The 20,847-nt window shown below is 39.9% G+C and overlaps 2 protein-coding genes across 2 annotated transcripts in view; one reads left to right on the forward strand and one right to left on the reverse strand.

Annotated features, from left to right (window-relative positions):
* LOC132854326 (coiled-coil domain-containing protein 60-like) overlaps window positions 1-12,039 on the reverse strand; it is a 37,141-nt gene extending 25,102 nt beyond the window's left edge. Inside the window, exons 1-5 of the mRNA XM_060882613.1 lie at window positions 11,977-12,039; window positions 11,483-11,559; window positions 4,975-5,133; window positions 4,710-4,838; window positions 2,462-2,566 (exon numbers count right to left, since the gene is read on the reverse strand). Coding sequence (XP_060738596.1) covers window positions 2,462-2,566; window positions 4,710-4,838; window positions 4,975-5,133; window positions 11,483-11,559; window positions 11,977-12,039 — 533 coding nt within the window. The remainder of the gene's footprint in view (window positions 1-2,461; window positions 2,567-4,709; window positions 4,839-4,974; window positions 5,134-11,482; window positions 11,560-11,976) is intronic.
* Window positions 12,040-17,511: 5,472 nt separating this feature from the next.
* On the forward strand, window positions 17,512-20,009 carry si:dkey-1k23.3 (heat shock protein 67B1). Its single transcript, XM_060883260.1, has 5 exons — window positions 17,512-18,048; window positions 18,130-18,193; window positions 18,310-18,434; window positions 19,180-19,424; window positions 19,584-20,009. Exons 1-5 carry the CDS (start codon window positions 17,679-17,681, stop codon window positions 19,851-19,853), a joined length of 1,074 nt encoding a protein of 357 aa, XP_060739243.1. The 5' UTR covers window positions 17,512-17,678; the 3' UTR covers window positions 19,854-20,009.
* The last annotated feature ends 838 nt before the right edge of the window (window positions 20,010-20,847 follow it).

Below are 20,847 nucleotides of genomic sequence, written 5' to 3' on the forward strand. Positions count from 1 at the left end.
TCCATAGTGGGAAAAAATAATACTATAGAAGTGAATGGGGCTCATGAATGGTTTGGATAAAAGAATTTTTTTTATTTTTGGGTGAACTATCCCTTTAAATTGAATGTGTGTGCGTGTGCATGCGAGACAAGAATATGGCTCTGCTTGCAACTCCGAAGTTTTTTATATTTATATTTATGTTTTTTATATATATGTGCGGGGGCACGGTGGCTTAGTGGTTAGCACATCCGCCTCACACCTCCAGGGTTGGGGGTTCGATTCCCGCCTCCACCTTGCGTGTGTGGAGTTTGCATGTTCTCCCCGTGCCTCGGGGGTTTCCTCCGGGTACTCCGGTTTCCTCCCCCGGTCCAAAGACATGCATGGTAGGTTGATTGGCATCTCTGGAAAATTGTCCCTAGTGTGTGATTGTGTGTGTGTGCGTGCCCTGCGATGTGGCGCCCTGCAATGTGGTACTCCGTGTGTGGCACTCCGTGTGTGGCACTCCGTCCAGGGTGTATCCTGCCTTGATGCCCAATGACGCCTGAGATCCCCGTGACCCGAGGTAGTTCGGATAAGCGGTAGAAGATGAATGAATGAATATATATGTGCATCCCCATAAACGATCCATACGCTTTTCACTCAAAGCCTAACACTGAAGACCAATTATAAGACCTATTGCAAAACAGCTGACATTTCCACATAAACAGAGACCAACCATTTACACTGCATTACGCTTACTAAAAATTTAATTTGATAGAACTTTGTCATTCAATTGTGAACGATGTGGTCGCATTCTGCTGTTCTTCTCTTCTCATCTTGCACAAAATCCCGGTACCTGAACTTAATTATTTTTGGTGTAGCGCCTTCCATGTTTCGTCATGACTGTAAAGGTTTATTAGTTAGTGCGCGCGGTCCCTCTGCTTGCCTGCTGTGTCACGTGGTTAGATTACGATCTTGTGTGCGTTTAAAAACAGATTTAAAAACAAAATAGACAAAAAAGATAAAACAAAAACGAAAAACAAGTTATTTCGAGTCATTTAACTCAAGTCTCAAGTCATGAATGTCAAGTCAAAGTCAAGTCGAGTCTTTTTTTAATATTTGTCAAGCAAGACTCAAGTCTCAAATTTGCGACTTAAGTCCGACTCGAGTCAAGTCATATGACTCGAGTCCCCCATCTCTGAATATATATATATATATATATATATATATATATATATATATATATATATATATATATATATATATATATATATATAAGTTGTTTAACACATCTTGATGTGATTACCAGGGCATGACAGGTAAAAGTCTGATCTATACTATCATTATCCCAAATGTATTCAGTGTATAGGGAAAAAATAAATAAATAAATAAATAAAAAAGAACTGACCTTGTAAATACACACAAGCTGATTTTGAGTCTTGAAGCTAAACTCAATTATAAAACACACACAGTCACACACACACACACACACACACACACACACACACACACACACACACACCATAAAGCTCCTACACTCATTATATCCACTCTGGACTCCGAGGTCACAGTGTTATTAAGGTCAGTGTTCAGCCTCAGGGAGGAAGCGCAGTGTGTTACTGTGAGTTAGACTCACACTCAATCCTGAACACGCTAAATAAACAACACACTCAGGATGAACTAACATTCTAACACTAAAAAAACACAGAAGACATGTTTTGCATGCATCTTTATTATTTATTAAAATATTTAAATCAACTGGAGAAGACTGGAGAAGAAAATATTTCCTTGAATTCCCACAACTCAGATTCATCATACAAAGTAAGTTAGCAATCAAACCCAGAGATGATTGTTAGCCTCAGGCTTTAAACACCATGACCTATGTAACTAACACTACCGGTCTACACCTGAAATCTGTACCCACTGCACTATACATACACCAGACAATTACAGCTTCATCATATGGGACTGCACAGCTGTGAAACACTTCTGGAAACAATTCAGTAAGAAATGTTCTGAACCACATCCTCCCACTCTCCTTATCTTCTCTTCAATCTGCTTACTCAGAGATACGTCTGAAATCGACATCACTAAGATAACACCACAGTTGTTCCTCCAGAGCTGACCAGTGCCAAGAAAACTTTAGATAGTAACTGAAAAATGATAGAACATTAATCTCACACCAGTGGAAAAACCTAATAATCAAGTATACAGTAAAAAGTGCAGTGGAAAATAAAACTACTGAACTCACTTCTGTTTGGATAGCATTCATCACACACACACACACACACACACACACACACACACACACACACACACATATATATATATATATATAAAACAAAGATGGCCTCTTCTTTCATGATGATGTCTGTTGTCACGTCTACAGTCACAACTACCTTCATGTCTACTGCCACATGGTGGATGCAAAAAATCTACAGGCTTCATGAAAATTGTAGCTAGCAGTTCAGCATTCTGCAAACGGTAACAAGTGAAATCATACTTAGCATCCCAGCAGGAAGCCACAGATCCGATTCTTCCGGAACGTTCCAGAGTCAGCGCCTCCAACAACCAGCACAGACAGCAAAGCTGCCGATACACATGTTCCCTACAAGAAGACAGAGCAGAACAACGATCACGTATCTCACGTATCTCACGAATCATGTGCAGTAAAGCAGCAAATAAAATACTAATATACATGATATAATAATATAATATAATGTACATTTGGTCGATTTTGTTTGGTATATTATCGTATTATTTCTGACATTCTCCAGCCAAGGAAAAAAACAGAATGTTCCTTGCAATACTAGCACGAGCCACTAGGGGTTGTAGCCTGAAGAAAAGCTCGACTGACACAATCACATCCCTCCATTCATTTCTGTACCGTTTATCCTACACAGAGTTAAAGGAAACCTCAGGGGAACATGGTGCACAAGATGGGGAACATTCTGGACAAGGTACCAACCCATCAAAGGATACACACTGCTGCTAATTTAGAGATCAACCTACAGTGCATGCCTTTAGACTAGAGAGGAAACCGGAGAACCCAGAAGAAACCCCTGAAGCACAGGAAGAACATGCAAACTTCACCAAACAGGGTGGAGGGAGGTGTGAGGCTGAAGCTAAAAACATGTATATTGGTGAATACACACACATTCTGTATTTATTGTAGGTAAGGGAAAAGGTTGGTGAGCTAATGGAGGTGTAGCATAGTGAGATATGAGGTAAAAAATAAAACTTTGCCTTGGTTAACTGTCACAATCACACGCTTAGTAAAGCCAGAGCCTTAAAACAAGCTAATAGGTCATTTTCCTTTGCTAAGTTAGCTATTAGCTATTCATGAAAGCTTTTAGCACTTTTGGCTGTCAGGCCAACAAGGAAATGTCTGTGTCTGTTCTTTTCTTTTCAGTTCTGCACTAGTAGGGTTGCGTAACTCTCGGGCCGAAATTGCGTCTCACTCCAATGAATCGGCCACACAAAAGCTAACGCGATTCTGTGTGTATGAAACACGAATGAATAAAAGACCAGCAATTTCTCTGAAAGTGTTTTCAAAGAAATGTCGCTTTTGTGAAATTATCCGAGACTGAGATATTTGCCGGAGGTTTTTATTCCTAAGTGTTTTAGACTGTGTGGGCATACACACACACACACACACACACACACACACAAACACACACACACAGTATAGTCTGTGGCTGCTATTTGAAAGCACAGCAATCAAATGCAACAAAAAACACCCACTGAAGTTTTATATCCTCAGTGTAAGCACTTCAGAGAGAAACGTCACACAAGCACAGAAAGTGCCGGTAAGTGTGTAGGCTTGCGTAAAAAGTGTAAAAACTGAGAGAGAGAGAGAGAGAGAGAGAGAGAGAGAGAGAGAGAGAGAGAGAGAGAGAGAGAGAGAGGATAGAGGTAGAGATAGAGAGAGAGAGAGAGAGAGAGAGAGAGAGAGAGAGAGAGAGAGAGAGAGAGAGAGAGAGAGAGGGAGGGAGAGAGAGAGAGAGATTGAGGTAGAGAGAGAGAGAGAGAGTGATTGAGGTAGAGAGAGAGAGAGAGAGAGAGAGAGAGAGAGAGAGAGAGAGAGAGAGAGAGAGAGAGAGAGAGAGAGAGAGAGAGAGAGAGAGAGAGAGAGAAATGGAAATACACAGTGAGGAAGAGAGAAAAACACAAAACAGAAAGACATAAAGAGAGAAAGATGAAGCAGAGAAAGAGATGAACAAGACAGAGAAAAAAGAGACAAAAAGAGAAAGATGGAAAACAGAGGGAGGAACATGAAGGAAAGTTATTAGACCACAGTAACACAGGAAGAGCTGGAGGGAGAGATACAGTAAGACAGAGAAAGATGGAGGGGAAAATGAAGAGCGAGAAAGAGAGACATAGGAAGAGAATGATGGTGAGAAAAGATGGATGAGAGACATTAAAGATAAAGACATAGTAAGACAGGGTGAAAGATGGAGAGACACATGAGAGAGAAAAATAACAGCAGGACAAATAGATGGAGAGGGAGAGGGTGACGTTGGAGGAGGAAAAAGATAGACAAAGAAGCAAAAGATAGAGAGAAAGAGAAACATGAGAGAAAGAGATGAAAGAATGATGGATGAACTAGACAAAGAAAAGAAGAGAAAAATGAAGAAAGACAAGGGTGAGAAAAGAGAAGAGTAGGAAAGAAAAGATGGAGAGAGACACCACAGGAGGACAGAAAAGAAAGAAAGAAACACAAGACAGAATTCAAGGAAAAAGAGTCTTACTCTGAAAGCTCCTGTGGCTGATCTGAAGTCAGTGATTGGTGGACCGGGGTAAAGGGGCGGAGTTGTTGGGCCCGCCTTCTATTATTCTGCCTCAGTGGTGATGAGGAAACTCCGCCATTAACAGATCTTCTGGATAAAAAACAAACAAAAACATTTGTTTATATAAACAAACTTTTCATCTCATTGAAGATCCATATAAGCAGAAGATCCTGATGGAAGCCACTTCCCCAACATCTGGTATTTTAAGGGTTAACAGTAACTTTACCTCTCCTCCTCATTCTCAGAGTCAGAGATGGAGGATCGGTGTTGAAGATCAGTGCGTCTCCTCTCTTCTTTCTTTCTCCTCTTTTCATTCTTCTGCTCCTCTTCCTCCTGCAGAAGCTGAAAATAGCTACTGCCCTGCTTGACTGCTGAAACCAGCTTCCTGAGGAACAAACAACAAAACAGGACTTTTCTTCATCCACCAAGAAAGGGTAACTTTTCCCATCAAACACCAACACAAACCAGCAAACTATCTAGAATTCTAGAGTACCAGACACATCACAAACAACATCCAACACCTACATTCATCACCAAACACCAACATCCGTGATCAAACACCGCTAATTGCAATTAAACATCAGCATTCATCAACATTCACCATCAAACAAAGAGATTCATCAATAAGCACCAACACCTTCTCCATAAGACATCAATACACCCATGTACACAAACACTACCATTCACCATTACACACATCAACATTCACTACCAAACACCAACATTCGCATCTCACATAAATCTTCCATCGACATTAACACTTTCATCAAACACTACATCAAACTTGAAACAACAGTAAAACTGCAAAACTGACCAACAAACATCATTTTCCACCAATCACCCACCACTAAACACTTAACATCCTCCATTAGACACTCCATTAAACATTTCCATTTAAACTCCAGCATTAAATAAACATGAACCACCCAACCATCAAACACCACATCATTCACCTTCAAACAACAGTCAACAGTCAAACATTTCTAACACCAACCATCAAACACTACAACTTTCATCTGTAAAAAAAAAAAAAAACAGTCAAATGTCATAACTGACCAACAAACACAAACTTTCACATTACTGAAGCATTTTCCATCAAATATTTAAACACAGTCTCTATTCAACACTAACATGCCTAATTACACACCATAAGCATCGAATACCAACAATTTTCACTAAACACCCACCACAAAACACTAACATGCTTCATCAGACACTGACATCTCCATTTATACTCCAGCATTAAATACACTGTCAAACTCTTTCTTTTCTCTTTTCTTATTTAGCTCCCAAACTCTGGAACAGTCTTCCTGATAGTGTTCGGGGCTCAGACACACTTTCCCAGTTTAAATGTAGATTAAAAACTCATCTCTTTAGTCAGGCGTACACATAATACATCCCATTATAACATATCCCATTATATTGTGCACTATTACACTAGACTTGCACATTTTTTATGAACAGCAGATATGTTAATCCCTCTGCACTGCTCTTCTCTTTTTCTACTGTACCCATGCCGAGACACCCAGACATTGTACCAGCTCCGATCATCTTCCGTGTTGATGAAGATCTCGGACCTCCGCTGAGATGAGGCCGACTCTGTGAGAATCCTGAGACATCTACAGATCTACCAGCTCCAGTTGGACTCTGTGATACTAAGAGGAGATCTGAACTCCATGTGATCCCTACACCAATACAACACTTTTCTGACTGTATATTTGTAATCACACCCCCAGTGTCACCCATATGAGGATGAGGTTCCCCTTTGAGTCTGGTTACTCTCAAGGTTTCTTCCTTTACCAATTTAAGGGAGTTTTTCCTCCCCACAGTCACTTGAGTCACCTCAGACTTGCTCATTGTGGATAAATACATATACATACATACATACATACATACAGTTGTGTTCAAAATTATTCAACCCCCACTGAAATTGATTGTTTTGGTCGGTTTGACATTGATTATGATCATTCAGTCATCCTGCTTACAATTAAATCAAAGAGGCACATGTAGGTCAGACAAATATAACATAACATTTATAATGAAATAACCACAAATGTCTTTTCTGAGCTCACATCATTATCAGTTTTATTCAACCCCCAAGTGACATTCAATCTTAGTACTTAGTACAACATCCTTTTACAGTTATAACAGCTTTTAAACGTGAAGCATAGCTTGACACAAGTGTCTTGCAGCGATCTACGGGTATTTTTGCCCATTCATCATGGGCAAAAGCCTCCAGTTCAGTCACATTCTTAGGCTTGCGCACTGCAACTGCTTTCTTTAAGTCCCACCAGAGGTTCTCAATCGGATTTAAGTCTGGTGACTGCGATGGCCACTTCAAAATGTTCCAGCCTTTAATCTGCAACCATGCTCTAGTGGACTTGGAGGTATGCTTGGGATCATTGTCCTGTTGAAAGGTCCAACGTCTTCCAAGCCTCAGGTTTGTGACGGACTGCATCACATTGTCATCCAATATCTTCTGGTACTGAAGAGAATTCATGGTACCTTGCACACGCTGAAGCTTCCCAGTACCTGCAGAAGCAAAACAGCCCCAAAGCATGATTGACCCCCCGCCATGCTTCACAGTAGGCAAGGTGTTCTTTTCTTGTTCTTCCTCCTCCAAACATAGCGTTGATCCATGGGCCCAAACAGTTCTAATTTTGTTTCATCAGTCCACAGAACACTATCCCAAAACTTCTGTGGTTTGTCCACATGACTTTTGGCATACTGCAGTCGACTCTTCTTATTCTTTGGGGACAGCAAGGGGGTGCGCCTGGGAGTTCTGGCATGGAGGCCTTCATTACGCAGGGTGCGCCGTATTGTCTGAGCAGAAACTTCAGTACCCACATCTGACAAATCTTTTCTCAGTTCCTCAGCAGTCACACGGGGACTTTTCTCCACTCTACGCTTCAGGTAGCGCACAGCAGTCGAAGTCAGCATCTTCTTTCTGCCACGACCAGGTAGCGTTTCAACAGTGCCCTTTGCCTTGAATTTGCGAATGATGCTTCCTATGGTGTCTCTTGGTATGTTTAACATCTTTGCAATCTTCTTATAGCCATTGCCCTTCCTGTGAAGAGTAATCACCTGTTCTCTTGTCTTCCTGGACCATTCTCTTGACCTCACCATGTTTGTAACCACACCAGTAAATGTCTAGAAGGAGCTGAGTATCACAGTCATTTTAAAGCTGCCTAATTGGTGCTTATTAGGCTTTATTGCTGCTCCCTGATATCCACAGGTGTTTTCAATACCTGATTGAAAACACTTCATTGAACCTCTGTTCTTCAGAGTGGTAGTCTTTAAGGGGTTGAATAATTATGTCAATGAAGAATTCACAAAAGAAACATTTACTACTGTATTACAAAACTAATTGATGTCATTTTAGTTGCATATGGTTCTTTAAGAAGTCCTTGTAGGATTTCATTCTGAATACAATTACAAATGTACACTAAATTCCCTAAAACCATTTACAGCATTGGGGGTTGAATAATTTTGAACACAACTGTACATACTGTGAACTATATATATTTTGAATTTTTATTATATTAATTCTTTATACTTCTCCTTATGTTTATCTTCTGTTCTAATGTTTATGTTCTGTAAAGCTGCTTTGAGACAATGTCCATTGTAAAAAGCGCTATACAAATAAAACTTGAATTGAATTGAATTGACTCTTCAAAATTTCTAACACCAACCATTAAGCACCACATAATTCATCTTTAAGCAACCAGTCAAATAGCAGGACTGACTAACCAACACCAACCTTCACGTCAATCGAAGGTTTTTTTTAATCAACAATTAAACACCAAATTTTCCATCAAATACAAAATTCAGCAACAAACACCAACATTGCCGGCTCACGCCGAGATTTTCCACCCAACACCTATCAAAAAACACTAACATTCTTCATCAAATACTTCAACACACAACATTTACATTACCAGCATTAAATGCACACTATCAAACTCTCCAACATTTCAAACACCGACCAACTAACACCAACATTTACAACATTAAACACCATACTTAACAAACCTTTAACAGTCTATTAAACCGCCACATGCTTACACCGGCATTCAACGTCACCGGCATTCAACGACACCATTTATTCATAATTAAACACTAAAATCTTCTATCAAACACCAACATTCGCAATCAAAGACAACAAATCTTCATTCAACAGAAGCAACCCTTCATCACATCCACATTACCAGTGTCCACATGTCCACGGTGCTTCTGTTCTGTTTCCTCTTGTAACATTAGGCCTCACGCTGAGAAGGTCATTCCACTGAGTGAAATTTCCAGCAATGTGCAGTGCAGATAATAAACACCACATGAACGCTGGAGGTAAGAAAGCAGTGACCCACATAAACAGTAAACTCATTCTATTTTGACTGGATAAAAAAGCCAGCCACAGTAATTGTGTTTTCCTTCTTTAAAATGCCAGACCACCCCAGCTTTGGCATGCATAATTTGTAATTCTGGAATCTATCAGTGACTGTCATAAATGTCATCCATTTCGTGATGCCCAGAGAGGAATAGAGAGAGAAAGAGAAAGAGAGAGAGAGAGAGAGAGAGAGAGAGAGAGAGAGAGAGAGAGAGAGAAAGGGATGCCTGCTGAGAAACGGTGTGTTTTATTTTCCCACATGGACAGATGAAATGCCAGCTCAGATGCCTGCCAGGCTTACACTAGGCACAAGCATGGAAGAAAAATAAAAAGTGGAAATGAGAGAAATTTAGGGTAAATTATTTGTCAAACATATTCTTAGAAGATTGGAGTATTTTGTACTCAAATAAAAGACTTATCCCTTATCTTATTATAGGTAGTTAACGATCTGCAGTGTTTTCTTCCCTCATCCAATTTAGCAAAATAGATGATGTAGGTGTTTGAGTGTGAATGTTGGTGTTGGTGTGATGCAGAAAGCAAGTATTTGATGGTAAATGTTGATGTCGGCGCGTCATGGTGAATGTTTGTGTTTGATGGTGAATGTTGGTCTGGGTGTTTGATGCTGAATATTTGTGTTTGATGCTAAATGTTTGTGTTTGATGGTGAATGTTTGTGTTTGATGGTGAATGTTGGTCTGGGTGTTTGATGCTCAGGGTACTCTGGTTTCCTCCCCCGGTCCAAAGACATGCATGGTAGGTTGATTGTCATCTCTGGAAAATTGTCTGTAGTGTGTGATTGCGTGAGTGAATGAGAGTGTGTGTGTGTGCCCTGTGATGGGTTGGCACTCCGTCCAGGGTGTATCCTGCCTTGATGCCCAATGACGCCTGAGATAGGCACAGGCTCCCCGTGACCCGAGGTAGTTCGGATAAGTGGTAGAAAATGAATGAATGAATGAATGTTTGTGTTTGATGGTGAATGTTGGTCTGGGTGTTTGATGCTGAATGTTTGTGTTTGATGGTGAATGTTTGTGTTTGATGGTGAATGTTGGTCTGGGTGTTTGATGCTGAATGTTTGTGTTTGATGGTGAATGTTGGTCTGGGTGTTTGATGCTGAATGTTTGTGTTTGATGGTGAATGTTGGTCTGGGTGTTTGATGTTGAATGTTTGTGTTTGATGGTGAATGTTGGTCTGGGTGTTTGATGTTGAATGTTTGTGTTTGATGGTGAATGTTGGTCTGGGTGTTTGATGTTGAATGTTTGTGTTTGATGGTGAATGTTTGTGTTTGATGGTGAATGTTGGTCTGGGTGTTTGCTGCTGAATGTTTGTGTTTGATGGTGAATGTTGGTCTGGGTGTTTGCTGCTGAATGTTTGTGTTTGATGGTGAATGTTGGTCTGGGTGTTTGATGCTGAATGTTTGTGTTTGATGGTGAATGTTGGTCTGGGTGTTTGATGCTGAATGTTTGTGTTTGATGGTGAATGTTGGTCTGGGTGTTTGATGCTGAATGTTTGTGTTTGATGGTGAATGTTGGTCTGGGTGTTTGATGCTGAATGTTTGTGTTTGATGGTGAATGTTGGTCTGTGTGTTTGATGCTGAATGTTTGTGTTTGAGGGCAAATGTTGATGTAGGTGCTTGTTGGGAATTGCTGGTGTTTGAGAGCAAATGGTGATACTGAAAGCTGGTATTTGATGATGATTGTTGGTCTTTGAGGGCAAATGTTGGTGTTTGAGGGTGAATGTTGGTGTTTGAGGGTGAATGTTGGTGTTTGTGAGTGAAAATTGCTGTTTAAGGGTGAATGTTAGTGTTTGATGCTGAATGTTTTGACTGTGATCTTTATACAACTGTGAAACATTTTCCACCAAGTGTTTAGCACACTTCAAAAAAGGGCACAGCGATGCTTTTAGCTTCCTTACAGGTTATGGCTGACAAGGCTGACATTCTGCCTTGACACTGAATGGCTAAAATGTTACTGAAATCAGATTTTAAGTCCCTGAGCGGACTAGCCATCTTTTTTTTATGTCCTGCACATTGCAGGGTTTAGCCCTTTATTTCCAACTATTATGCCTGTACTTTCAAAGGCCATTACACTTTCATTCTAGCCAAAGCTCTTAACATCTGAATGGCTTGAGCTAAAATGACTGGCTGATGGCTGCTTCTTTCAACTCCGGAGGCCTTGAATCAAATGCAGAAGACTGGATCATAAAGAAAAATGAAAAATCCCTGCAGCAGGAAAATAACAAAAAACACTATTACTACTAGGTTCCTACTTCTGGATTGCTGATTATATATTCCTGCAGCATCTGTGAGGAGTGCTAAATTCAGCTAAATTATTCATGCTATCATGCTAACCAACCTGGAGCGCCATATATGCTTCCAGAGGTTGTCGGTGTCTCCTCTATTCCGAGACTTTGGGCGCTTTAGGGGCAAATCCTGAGACAGAGAGAAGAACAGGGGAAATCACAGAGGCTAAAATGAAAAGATATGAAACTCGTGCTTTGGTGGTTTACAAAAATAAGGGCATTGAATTCAGTCTTAAAACAACCAAAAATGTAACCAAATATTTTTATATGATGTTTATTGAAAAAGAATTAGCATTAAGAATGATATCTGCATCTTAAATTGACATTAAGTACAGTACTCTTTAAAGTAACACATGGTTTTTTGTTTAAATAATATTCAAATGACCACCGAAGGCATCACAAGGTCATTCGGATCAGCGTAACATTTCAAGTCGAAGCTCCTCCATTGATTAATTGCCGGTGTTTTAATTTTCAAAAGGTTTCACATCTCTTCTCTACATCTTTATGTACTCATCAGACCGAGCCATAACTCACTCTGACCTCATACCTTATTTTTGTGCGAGTAGTCTTGTGGGGTCGAGTTGCGGACACCTTCATCGTCTGTACACATCTCTATTTTTGGCTCCTGCAGAATAAAATTTAACAATGCTGAGTCAGTTTGTGTTCACCTGTGATATTCCGGACTTGTTCAATTATAAGAGCCAATCTGTTTACTTACTTTAAACACACACACACACATCAGAGGATTTTGAATTTTCAGCTAGTTTGACATAGCCTCTAGGCCAAATGCTAACTAGCTATGTCAGAGGTAAACCAGTGCTAATTAAATGTTTATAGTATTAAAATAACCCCCAGTGGAGTTCCTCCACTACAACTACAAGACTAACTATAGACTGAGGTACTTCCTTAAATTGCTAAAAGCATTTAAAAGAGTTTATGGTTTATATACCGTGTGAGGCAAAGTAAGCTGAACCGTTTAATACTTTAAGTAAGAAGGAGCATTTTGCTAACGTTATAATTAGAGGATAATTATTATACTTATATAAGTTAAATATTTTATTAACTGAATAAAGTTAATAAAATAACTTTATTTAAATAACCTCGGGTCACGGGGAGCCTGGGATCTCAGGCGTCATCGGGCATCAAGGCAGGATACACCCTGGACAACCCATCGCAGGGCACACACACACACACGCTCATTCACTCACGCACTCACACACTATGGACAATTTTTCCAGAGATGCCAATCAACCTACCATGCATGTCTTTGGACCAGGGGAGGAAACCGGAGTACCCGGAGGAAACCCCCGAGGCACAGGGAGAACATGCAAACTCCACACACACAAGGTGGAGGCGGGAATCGAACCCCCAACCCTGGAGGTGTGAGGCAAACGTGCTAACCACTAAGCCACCGTGGCCTCCATTTTTACTCATTGGTTCCAAAATACTCAGAATAGCTTAATTAAATCTGCATCAACTACAGCCACCTAACTGCAGAATTTCTAATCTATCTATTAAGAAAAAAACCATTAGCACCAAATCAATTCAGTAATTAAATCTAAGTTTATTTACTTTAGATTAATAAACAGACACTTTAAAGTTTTTTTTTTTTTTTTTTTTTTTTTTAATTATGCAAACAGACAATTACAATATTTACAGAAGAGAAATTAGATGCAAAATACAAATACTAAGACCAACGAAACAAAACGTGCGTGTGTGTGTGTGTTTGTGTAAAACTGTAAGTGTAACTGGGTGTGGGAGTGGAGATATATGAATGAAGGAGCATGTAGGGAAGTACAACAAATATAAACTGTAAAGTTTAAAGTTTTTTAACACCGACCTACAGTTGTTTTGAAAATGTAAATCCATCATAAATTAATGTTAGCTAGCTGGCTGACATGTAACCCAGAGCGCTAGTTAGCTTAGCTAACATTGTCAGCAAGTGTACTAATATTTGCCTACTGCGTATAAAATATGAAGCAAGGCCCTAATGCTAATGCTAACATACGCATTAAGAAGATGAAGCACTATCAAAATCTCATATTAGCCAGCTAATAATAAAAGATATTCTGTCGTTAGATGTTAGATAGCTTCTGTAATTGAATAGAATCAGTTTAATTGAATACATATTTTACATAAAAGGACAATAACTGCTAAAAGATATATATTTGTTTCCCCTCTCTGTTCTATCGCAAACTCTGGGCCGTTGTGTAGCAGTGCAGCTGCACCAGTGCTGTCATGTATGTGGAAAAAATGTTCGCCTGAATGTGCCAAAGGCCTTCTGGTTGACAAATGTGGCTTCTTTCAGACAGAGGTGTCTCCTCCGGCTGCTCTGCCTCTCCGCTGTGCCTCGACTCTCCCCTCTCTTCCTGTTCTGATAGATGATCCTATTAGCAGTAAATCTGCTCATTTTCAACATCGCAGCCTAAAAAGCACTCTGGGTTTCTCCACACTGACCACAAATCGGGTTTAAAGTGTGCTAAAGCAGCATGTCTGCTACACTTTTACACAAAGCCATGCAACAGTGGGGGATGTGGTAGCCAAGTGGTCAAGGTGTTGGATTACCAGTTGTCAGATTGTGAGCTTGAAGCCCAGTTTCACCAAGCTGCCACCACGGGGCCCCTGAGCAAGGATCTCAACCCTCATTTGTATAAGGTGAGATGAAAATTTAAGGGCATGTGCCAAATTCCACAAATGTAAATGTAAGAGATGTGCCACATCCAGTTAGTTTTCTCTTCATGAGGATTTCATAATAACGCTCTACGGTGTTTATAATAATTTATAATCACACCCTCCAGTGTCACCCAAATGAGGATGAGGTTCGATTTTGAGTCTGGTTCCTCTCAAGGTTACTTCCTCTTCTATCTAAGGAAGTTTGTCCTCACCACAATCGCCTCATTGGTTATAAATACAAACATATTAATCTTCTAGTCTAATATTAATCTTGATCTTTTGTATAATATTAAACTTTTTGCACTATGTTCCTTATCTTCTTTAAATCTACTAACAATGTCCATTGTTAAAAGCGCTACACAAATAAATGTGCATTGAACCGAAATGAATGCAACAACACTGAGTCTGCACCATGTCTCCTGTTTAGTAGAGTGAGTAAGTGTAGCAACTACAAGATGCTGAAAAAGAGTCAATTCAGACAAATTTGTCCACTCTTACAGTATGTTGAACTTAGGTGTGAACATACAGTAATTAATCACTAAGTTTGAGTTTAACAATATAGCTAAGTTCATCAAACACTGGTTTCATGTAACATTATGATATCATCTTGAAACTTGCACCTTTTCGTCCATTAGGTGTAACACATACAATCGCTAACAAACTTTTGCTAATTTTCAAGAACGTCACATCAACCGTCAATGAACCGATGTTTTCAGGACAGATTATTGACATACAAGCTGGTAATGTAAGTGATAACAAGAAATAGTTTTAAATGTAACTAAACAGGTAAACAGGTAAAAAGCTTAAACATGTTCATTAATAAATTAAAAACATATATTTTATTATATTCATTCATTCATTCATTCATTTTCTACCACTTATCTGAACTATTCTCGGATCACGGGGAGCCTGTGCCTATCTCAGGCGTCATCGGGCATCAAGGCAGGATACACCCTGGACGGAGTGCCAACCCATCACAGGTCGCACACACACACACTCTCATTCAGTCACGCAATCACACACTACAGACAATTTTCCAGAGATGCCAATCAACCTACCATGCATGTCTTTGGAGTGGGGGAGGAAACCGGAGTACCCGGAGAAAACCCCCGAGGCACAGGGAGAACATGCAAACTCCACACACACAAGGCGGAGGCGGGAATCGAACCCCCAACCCTGGAGGTGTGAGGCGAATGTGCTAACCACTAAGCCACCGTGCCCCCCCCATTTTATTATATATTAAATCCAGTTTCTATATTAAATCCAATGTTCAACCTACTTTTTGCACCGTGTTGAGCTGTTTCACACAGTCTATAACTCTATCTGTTGTGTGTTACCCCTTACGTATATTCAGGTCATGTGACACTTTAACAATTACACACACAAACACACAAAATCCATTCGAGTAATTAGGTGACTTGTGGTGATGACTGGTTACATTAAAACTACAACAAAATGTCGAAAAGTTCAGTGCTTGTGGGGGCAAATACTTCTGCAAGTAGCTTGTTAATGAGCAGGGTAATAAATAACTAGAAATACTAGTTCAGACTGCTAACTTTTAAAAGTATAAATGTATACGCTTCTGCTATACTATAGTTAAAATAAATGTATAATACCTCCTCCACATTCCAAGCCTCCAGCTTTATCTTCTCCTTTACTTCACCAAACACCTGCTTGTGCTTGCGGTGGAATTTCTCCCAGAATTCCTCGTCCCGGATTGAGTTCACGTAACTTGCCTTTTCCCTCAAAGACCTTCCAGGGTCCAGAATCTGGCACGGCTGAAGCCTTTGTGGCATTGTGCTACGTTTTCTAATCCACAACAATGGAAAGGTTTCAAGTCTTGAAGAAAAAATCCAAAGCAGCACAATTTATCTACAGAGTGCATGGAGTGCATGGAGTGCATGTGGAGCATGGAGGCTAAAATGGCTCTGGGTCCTGTTTTGTGTCTCGTCTCCAATAGCAACAAGGCCGTTTTAAACCGGTTAGAGTGAGGAAAAAAAATCACGGCTTGTCTTCAGTCCAGGGGTTAAAGTGTTCGGTGTGGTGACAAAGTGACAAACAGTTTATCTAAAACAAACATGGAGCACAGATACTGATCAAAGTATTTCAATATACTTTCTTTTTTACTTATTTCAATTAAATACCTGTCACATTAAATATATTTTTCTGTTTTTTTCTTCTATTTAATAGACTTTGACATTGTTATTTTTCCCTTTATTGCTACCCCTTTTTTTTACTTGCTAGTAGTTTTGCCTGTAATTTATTTTTATTTATTTGTCTTTATTTATTTTATTTGATTTACTTTAGAAGTCGTTCAAAAATACAGCTTTTACGTACAATAGTTAAGGGATTTATCAATTTATTACTGATAAAGAAATTATTTCATGGTTCAGTTATATATATTAGAAGTACAGGGGTAATGAAAGTTCAGCATAGTGAAAAAAATCTGTAATTGATTTCTTATTTAAATTGAACACATTTTACCGACTATAAAAAATTTAATGCTCTCATTCAGCTTACCCTCATGGTTGAATAAGCAAATATCAATACATGATACTCCCTGGACAACCCATCGCAGGGCACACACACACACTCTCATTCACTCACGCACTCACACACTACGGACAATTTTTCCAGAGATGCCAATCAACCTACCATGCATGTCTTTGGACCGCGGGAGGAAACCGGAGTAACCGGAGGAAACCCCCGGAGAACATGCAAACTCCACACACACAAGATGGCGGTGGGAATCGAACCCCCAACCCTGGAGGTGTGAGGCGAACGTGCTAATCACTAAGCCACCGTGCCCCCCGCTTCCGGATGTTCTGTTATAGAAAAAAACATGAAAATAAAATGAAAATGAACTTTAGAGTTGTATCAATAACACAAATTCATCACATCACACCACTGTTGATTATTTTCCTAAAACAGCACAACAGTGATTTTGTGTTTTATTCCTTGCGCATAAATCTGTGGAATTTTCTTTTCACTGCAGTATCGTGTAGCGGATGGATAGAGGTCTTATTTGAAAATAGGTCTGGATTAAAAATAGGGCTATACAAACTCCACCTGTCACATTCTCTCATGAAAATTACCCTGACACATACCCAGGGTGATCCCACAGAGGGGCTAAAAACTTCACTTCTGCTTAGTCATTGTCATAGCCTTCCTGCCAAACCAAATTTCACAGTTAATTAACTAGCATGCGGCTCCTGCTTGCAGTTGTCGTGATCTCTGTAGCATGCTAATGATCACCGCTAAGTGACAAAGCTCATCTCTGTGTTAGCCGGAGATCACGTTGGATGTCGTGCCTCATCCCTCAGCTATTTGCTGTTTTCCCTTTAACATCTATAAATATCTCTAAATTAGCATCAATAGCAACGGTGTGGCAACAGTTCCTGCTCTCTCTTCATCACCAATGCCATAAATTCTCCACTCTTAGCATCAGCAGAGCTGCTCGGGACGTGCTAAAAGGCCTGAGTGGGGTATATAAGGAGGCAACAGGAAGTCAGTCCATAAGCAGCATTTTGTCTCAGAGGTTCAAGGAAGCGGTTCAAACAAAGCCACACTTTCTTCATGGAGGTCACAAGCACCAAGTCTACAGTCATGAAGGATGAGACCAAGATGTGCCACGATGCCCCCTCACACCCTCCCGGCTACGGCTGGCAGCCCAGTCTGCTCTACAACCAGCACTTTGGCCTTCCTCCCTTCCTGGACTTCAGAGATCTGAGCTGGATGGAGAGCGTTTTTAGGAAGCTACGAACCTCCTCCTGGTCCGGATACACCCAAGCATCTGAAATTGCCCCGAAGTTCCACAGAGAGCTTGGCGGAGGCGTTTCCGAGGTGTTGGCCCAGCAGAGCAGATGGACCGTGAGTCTGGATGTGAATCATTTTGCACCGTCAGAGATTACCGTGAGAACGCAGAGTGGCTTCCTGGAAATTGAAGGTCAGTGTGAACGCTTTCTCAGAATTATCCAGTTTATTTCATGAACGAAAGCGGCTGATAGTAGTTATTTTCTCACCACAGGAAAACACCATGAGAGACAAGACGAGCATGGTTACGTTTCCAGGTCTTTCCTTAGGAAGTACAAGTGAGTCCTGAAGGCTGTGATTTGGATCATCATCACTGTAAATGAAGTTGTGCAGTGTGTGTAATGTTGATTCATTATATGACTCTGTAAGCTTTTGAATTTGTGTTCTGCACCAGGCTTCCTGCTGGAATCGAAGCGGAGAGTATACGCTCCTTCGTGACAGGAGATGGCGTTCTAACCGTCGAAGCCACGTTGCCCAACATTGTACCACCGGCTGATGTTACAATCCCGGTCCAGGCAGGTCCTTTACTCTATTAAAAAACCATGACATGTTCAGTGTTCGTGTGCTTAAAAAATCTCCATACAGTGTGCTACAATTTATAACTGCCACTATTCAGTACTCTACAGTAGATATCGGAGAAGAAACTTTATATTGAATATAGGCTCCATATTAGATATGCAGTATAGTGCACTATATAGGATATTATATGTCTTCCATATGGAGTAAAGAGTTACCCAATGAAATAAAGAATAAATCTACCCTTACATAGATGTAGACATGTTCTGTAAAGACGTAGCTGAATCCCAAATGACTTCCAATTACGTATATTATACAATATACAGTATAGTGCACTTTATACGGTATAGGAACCTTTATTTCTAATGATATGCACATTTATTATATGAAGAGTCCAGGTGTTTTTAGATAAGTAAGACAATTCACCCTGAAATGGCTTCACAGTTATTAGCAAATTCAATGCAAGAATGTTAATTGTTTAAAAAAATGCAGAGGCAAAAATATGCTTTTCTATCCAGAGCCAAGTAATTAAAAATCTGTTTTATAAATTAATCGTCTTTCCCCTTTTCCAATTACGAGTCAAATAATCGTCCAAATTACCAGCAGTGATTAAACAGAGCTGTGTTTTTCCCATGGAAGAACAACTGCCCTTTTCCACACAGCTTTCTCTTCAGGGCCTGTGGCATTTTATTAGTTTTTCAGACAAATATATTTCTCTATCGAGCTGCTGTTTCTGTGACTCAGGTAGAGATTAAGGCAGCACTTCTGGAAGTCCAAAAGCAAGATGGTTTCCAGCCTGGAGTGCCTGAGGTAGCAGACGCAGTTGTTCCTCCTCCTGCGGAAAAGCCCGAGGGCGACAGCGAAGGCGCTGATGAGAGGATTCATCACACAGATGGCCAACCTGATGCACCAGAAAGTGTGGAGGAAGGAGAGAAATCCATCACAAGCCTTATAGATGGTGAAATGAAGGAGGAAGACAGTGTTGAAAGAGTTGTAAGTGACATGATTGACACTAGAATGTTAATCTAGACATCTAATGTTAACATAGACGTATATGGGCAGATGTATAAACATTTAACATTTAGCAGACTCTGTCTACTCTCCTGCTAGCATCCATAAAATAAATATCTTTAATTGTTATTATGTTATTAGGATTCAGCTGGAGCCAAAGATGAGGTCCTGGATTCAAAACCTGAGGCGCCTGAAGCTGAAGCTCCGGAATCTCTTGAAGACACAGTGATATCTGAGAAGGAATCAGAGATCCAGGAAAAGGAAGAGGACAAAGAGATCCAGGAAGCGAAGGTGGAAGGAGATCTGCCGAGTGCTGAGGGGGAGGAAGAATCTCCCATCTCAGGTAGAACTCAGGAGGAGATCCCTGCTAAGGACACAAAGGCTGTAGAGCAAACGGAGCAAATCAAATAGATGAAGATGACTGCTTGGGGAGATCGATAAAATCCGCTGCTCATCCTTAATTCAGCCGATTCGTCACTTTAGCGAGCGTTAATCAGCGTTATCTGACAGGCATTTACATGGCTGTAAGATGTAACTTTGAAGCTCTAATAAAAACCAGCACCTAAACATGTGACTACTTTATTTTTATTCTTGTGTAAATACACCAGATTGAACACACCAACCTATTCAGGTTCATCATGAAATCAAGAAATGATACAGGAACTGAAACAAAAAATAAAAAAACAAAGGTAGTTCATTCGTATATTAAACACAAATTGTTGGATTTTAATTTGGAATATTGTCAAGTGCACAGATTTGGATAAATATTATTTATTTTTAAAAATAATATATTTTTTTTAAGACATTTGTGTTGGCAACTTTTCCCACATCTACAGCTCTCAAATTTGATGTGAAGTTAAATAAATAATAAAATAGAAAGCTTGATTACACATGTGGGACACCTCCAGGGTATAAACGTTATATTTTTGTGGTTTTTACTGAATCAAAACTTACAAATAATTAAATAAATCAATCCAAAATGTTCGTCAGTCTTTTACATAAATGTTTAATATTAATCCAGACGTATTTCATATTTTTATGAATTCTTGCTTTCAATATTCAGAAATGCTAATTAGTGTTTAAAAACATGAGCCCACTGTTGCTAAGCAACTGGAAGCTACAGAAGGCAAGCGTGATCTAGCTAGTAACCAAGGCTAATAAGTTAGCTAGCTATTACACTGCCGTTATGTTCGTTATATGTAATTTACAGTCAGAAATATCAACATCGCACACAGAAATGATTTTTAGTTGCCAAGAAGAAGAAATAAGTCAGTAATAATCAAAGTGTCGTAGGGAAGACGCTCACTCTGGGTGATGATAAAGTGAATGGATGAAAAAGAGTGAAATTTTAAAATGGTGCTTAGCAAAAAGTCCACCTACTGTAAGGGATCCTGGAAAAACATCA

This window comes from Tachysurus vachellii, chromosome 12 (genome assembly GCF_030014155.1).
Source record: "Tachysurus vachellii isolate PV-2020 chromosome 12, HZAU_Pvac_v1, whole genome shotgun sequence".
NCBI classification, from domain to species: domain Eukaryota; kingdom Metazoa; phylum Chordata; class Actinopteri; order Siluriformes; family Bagridae; genus Tachysurus; species Tachysurus vachellii.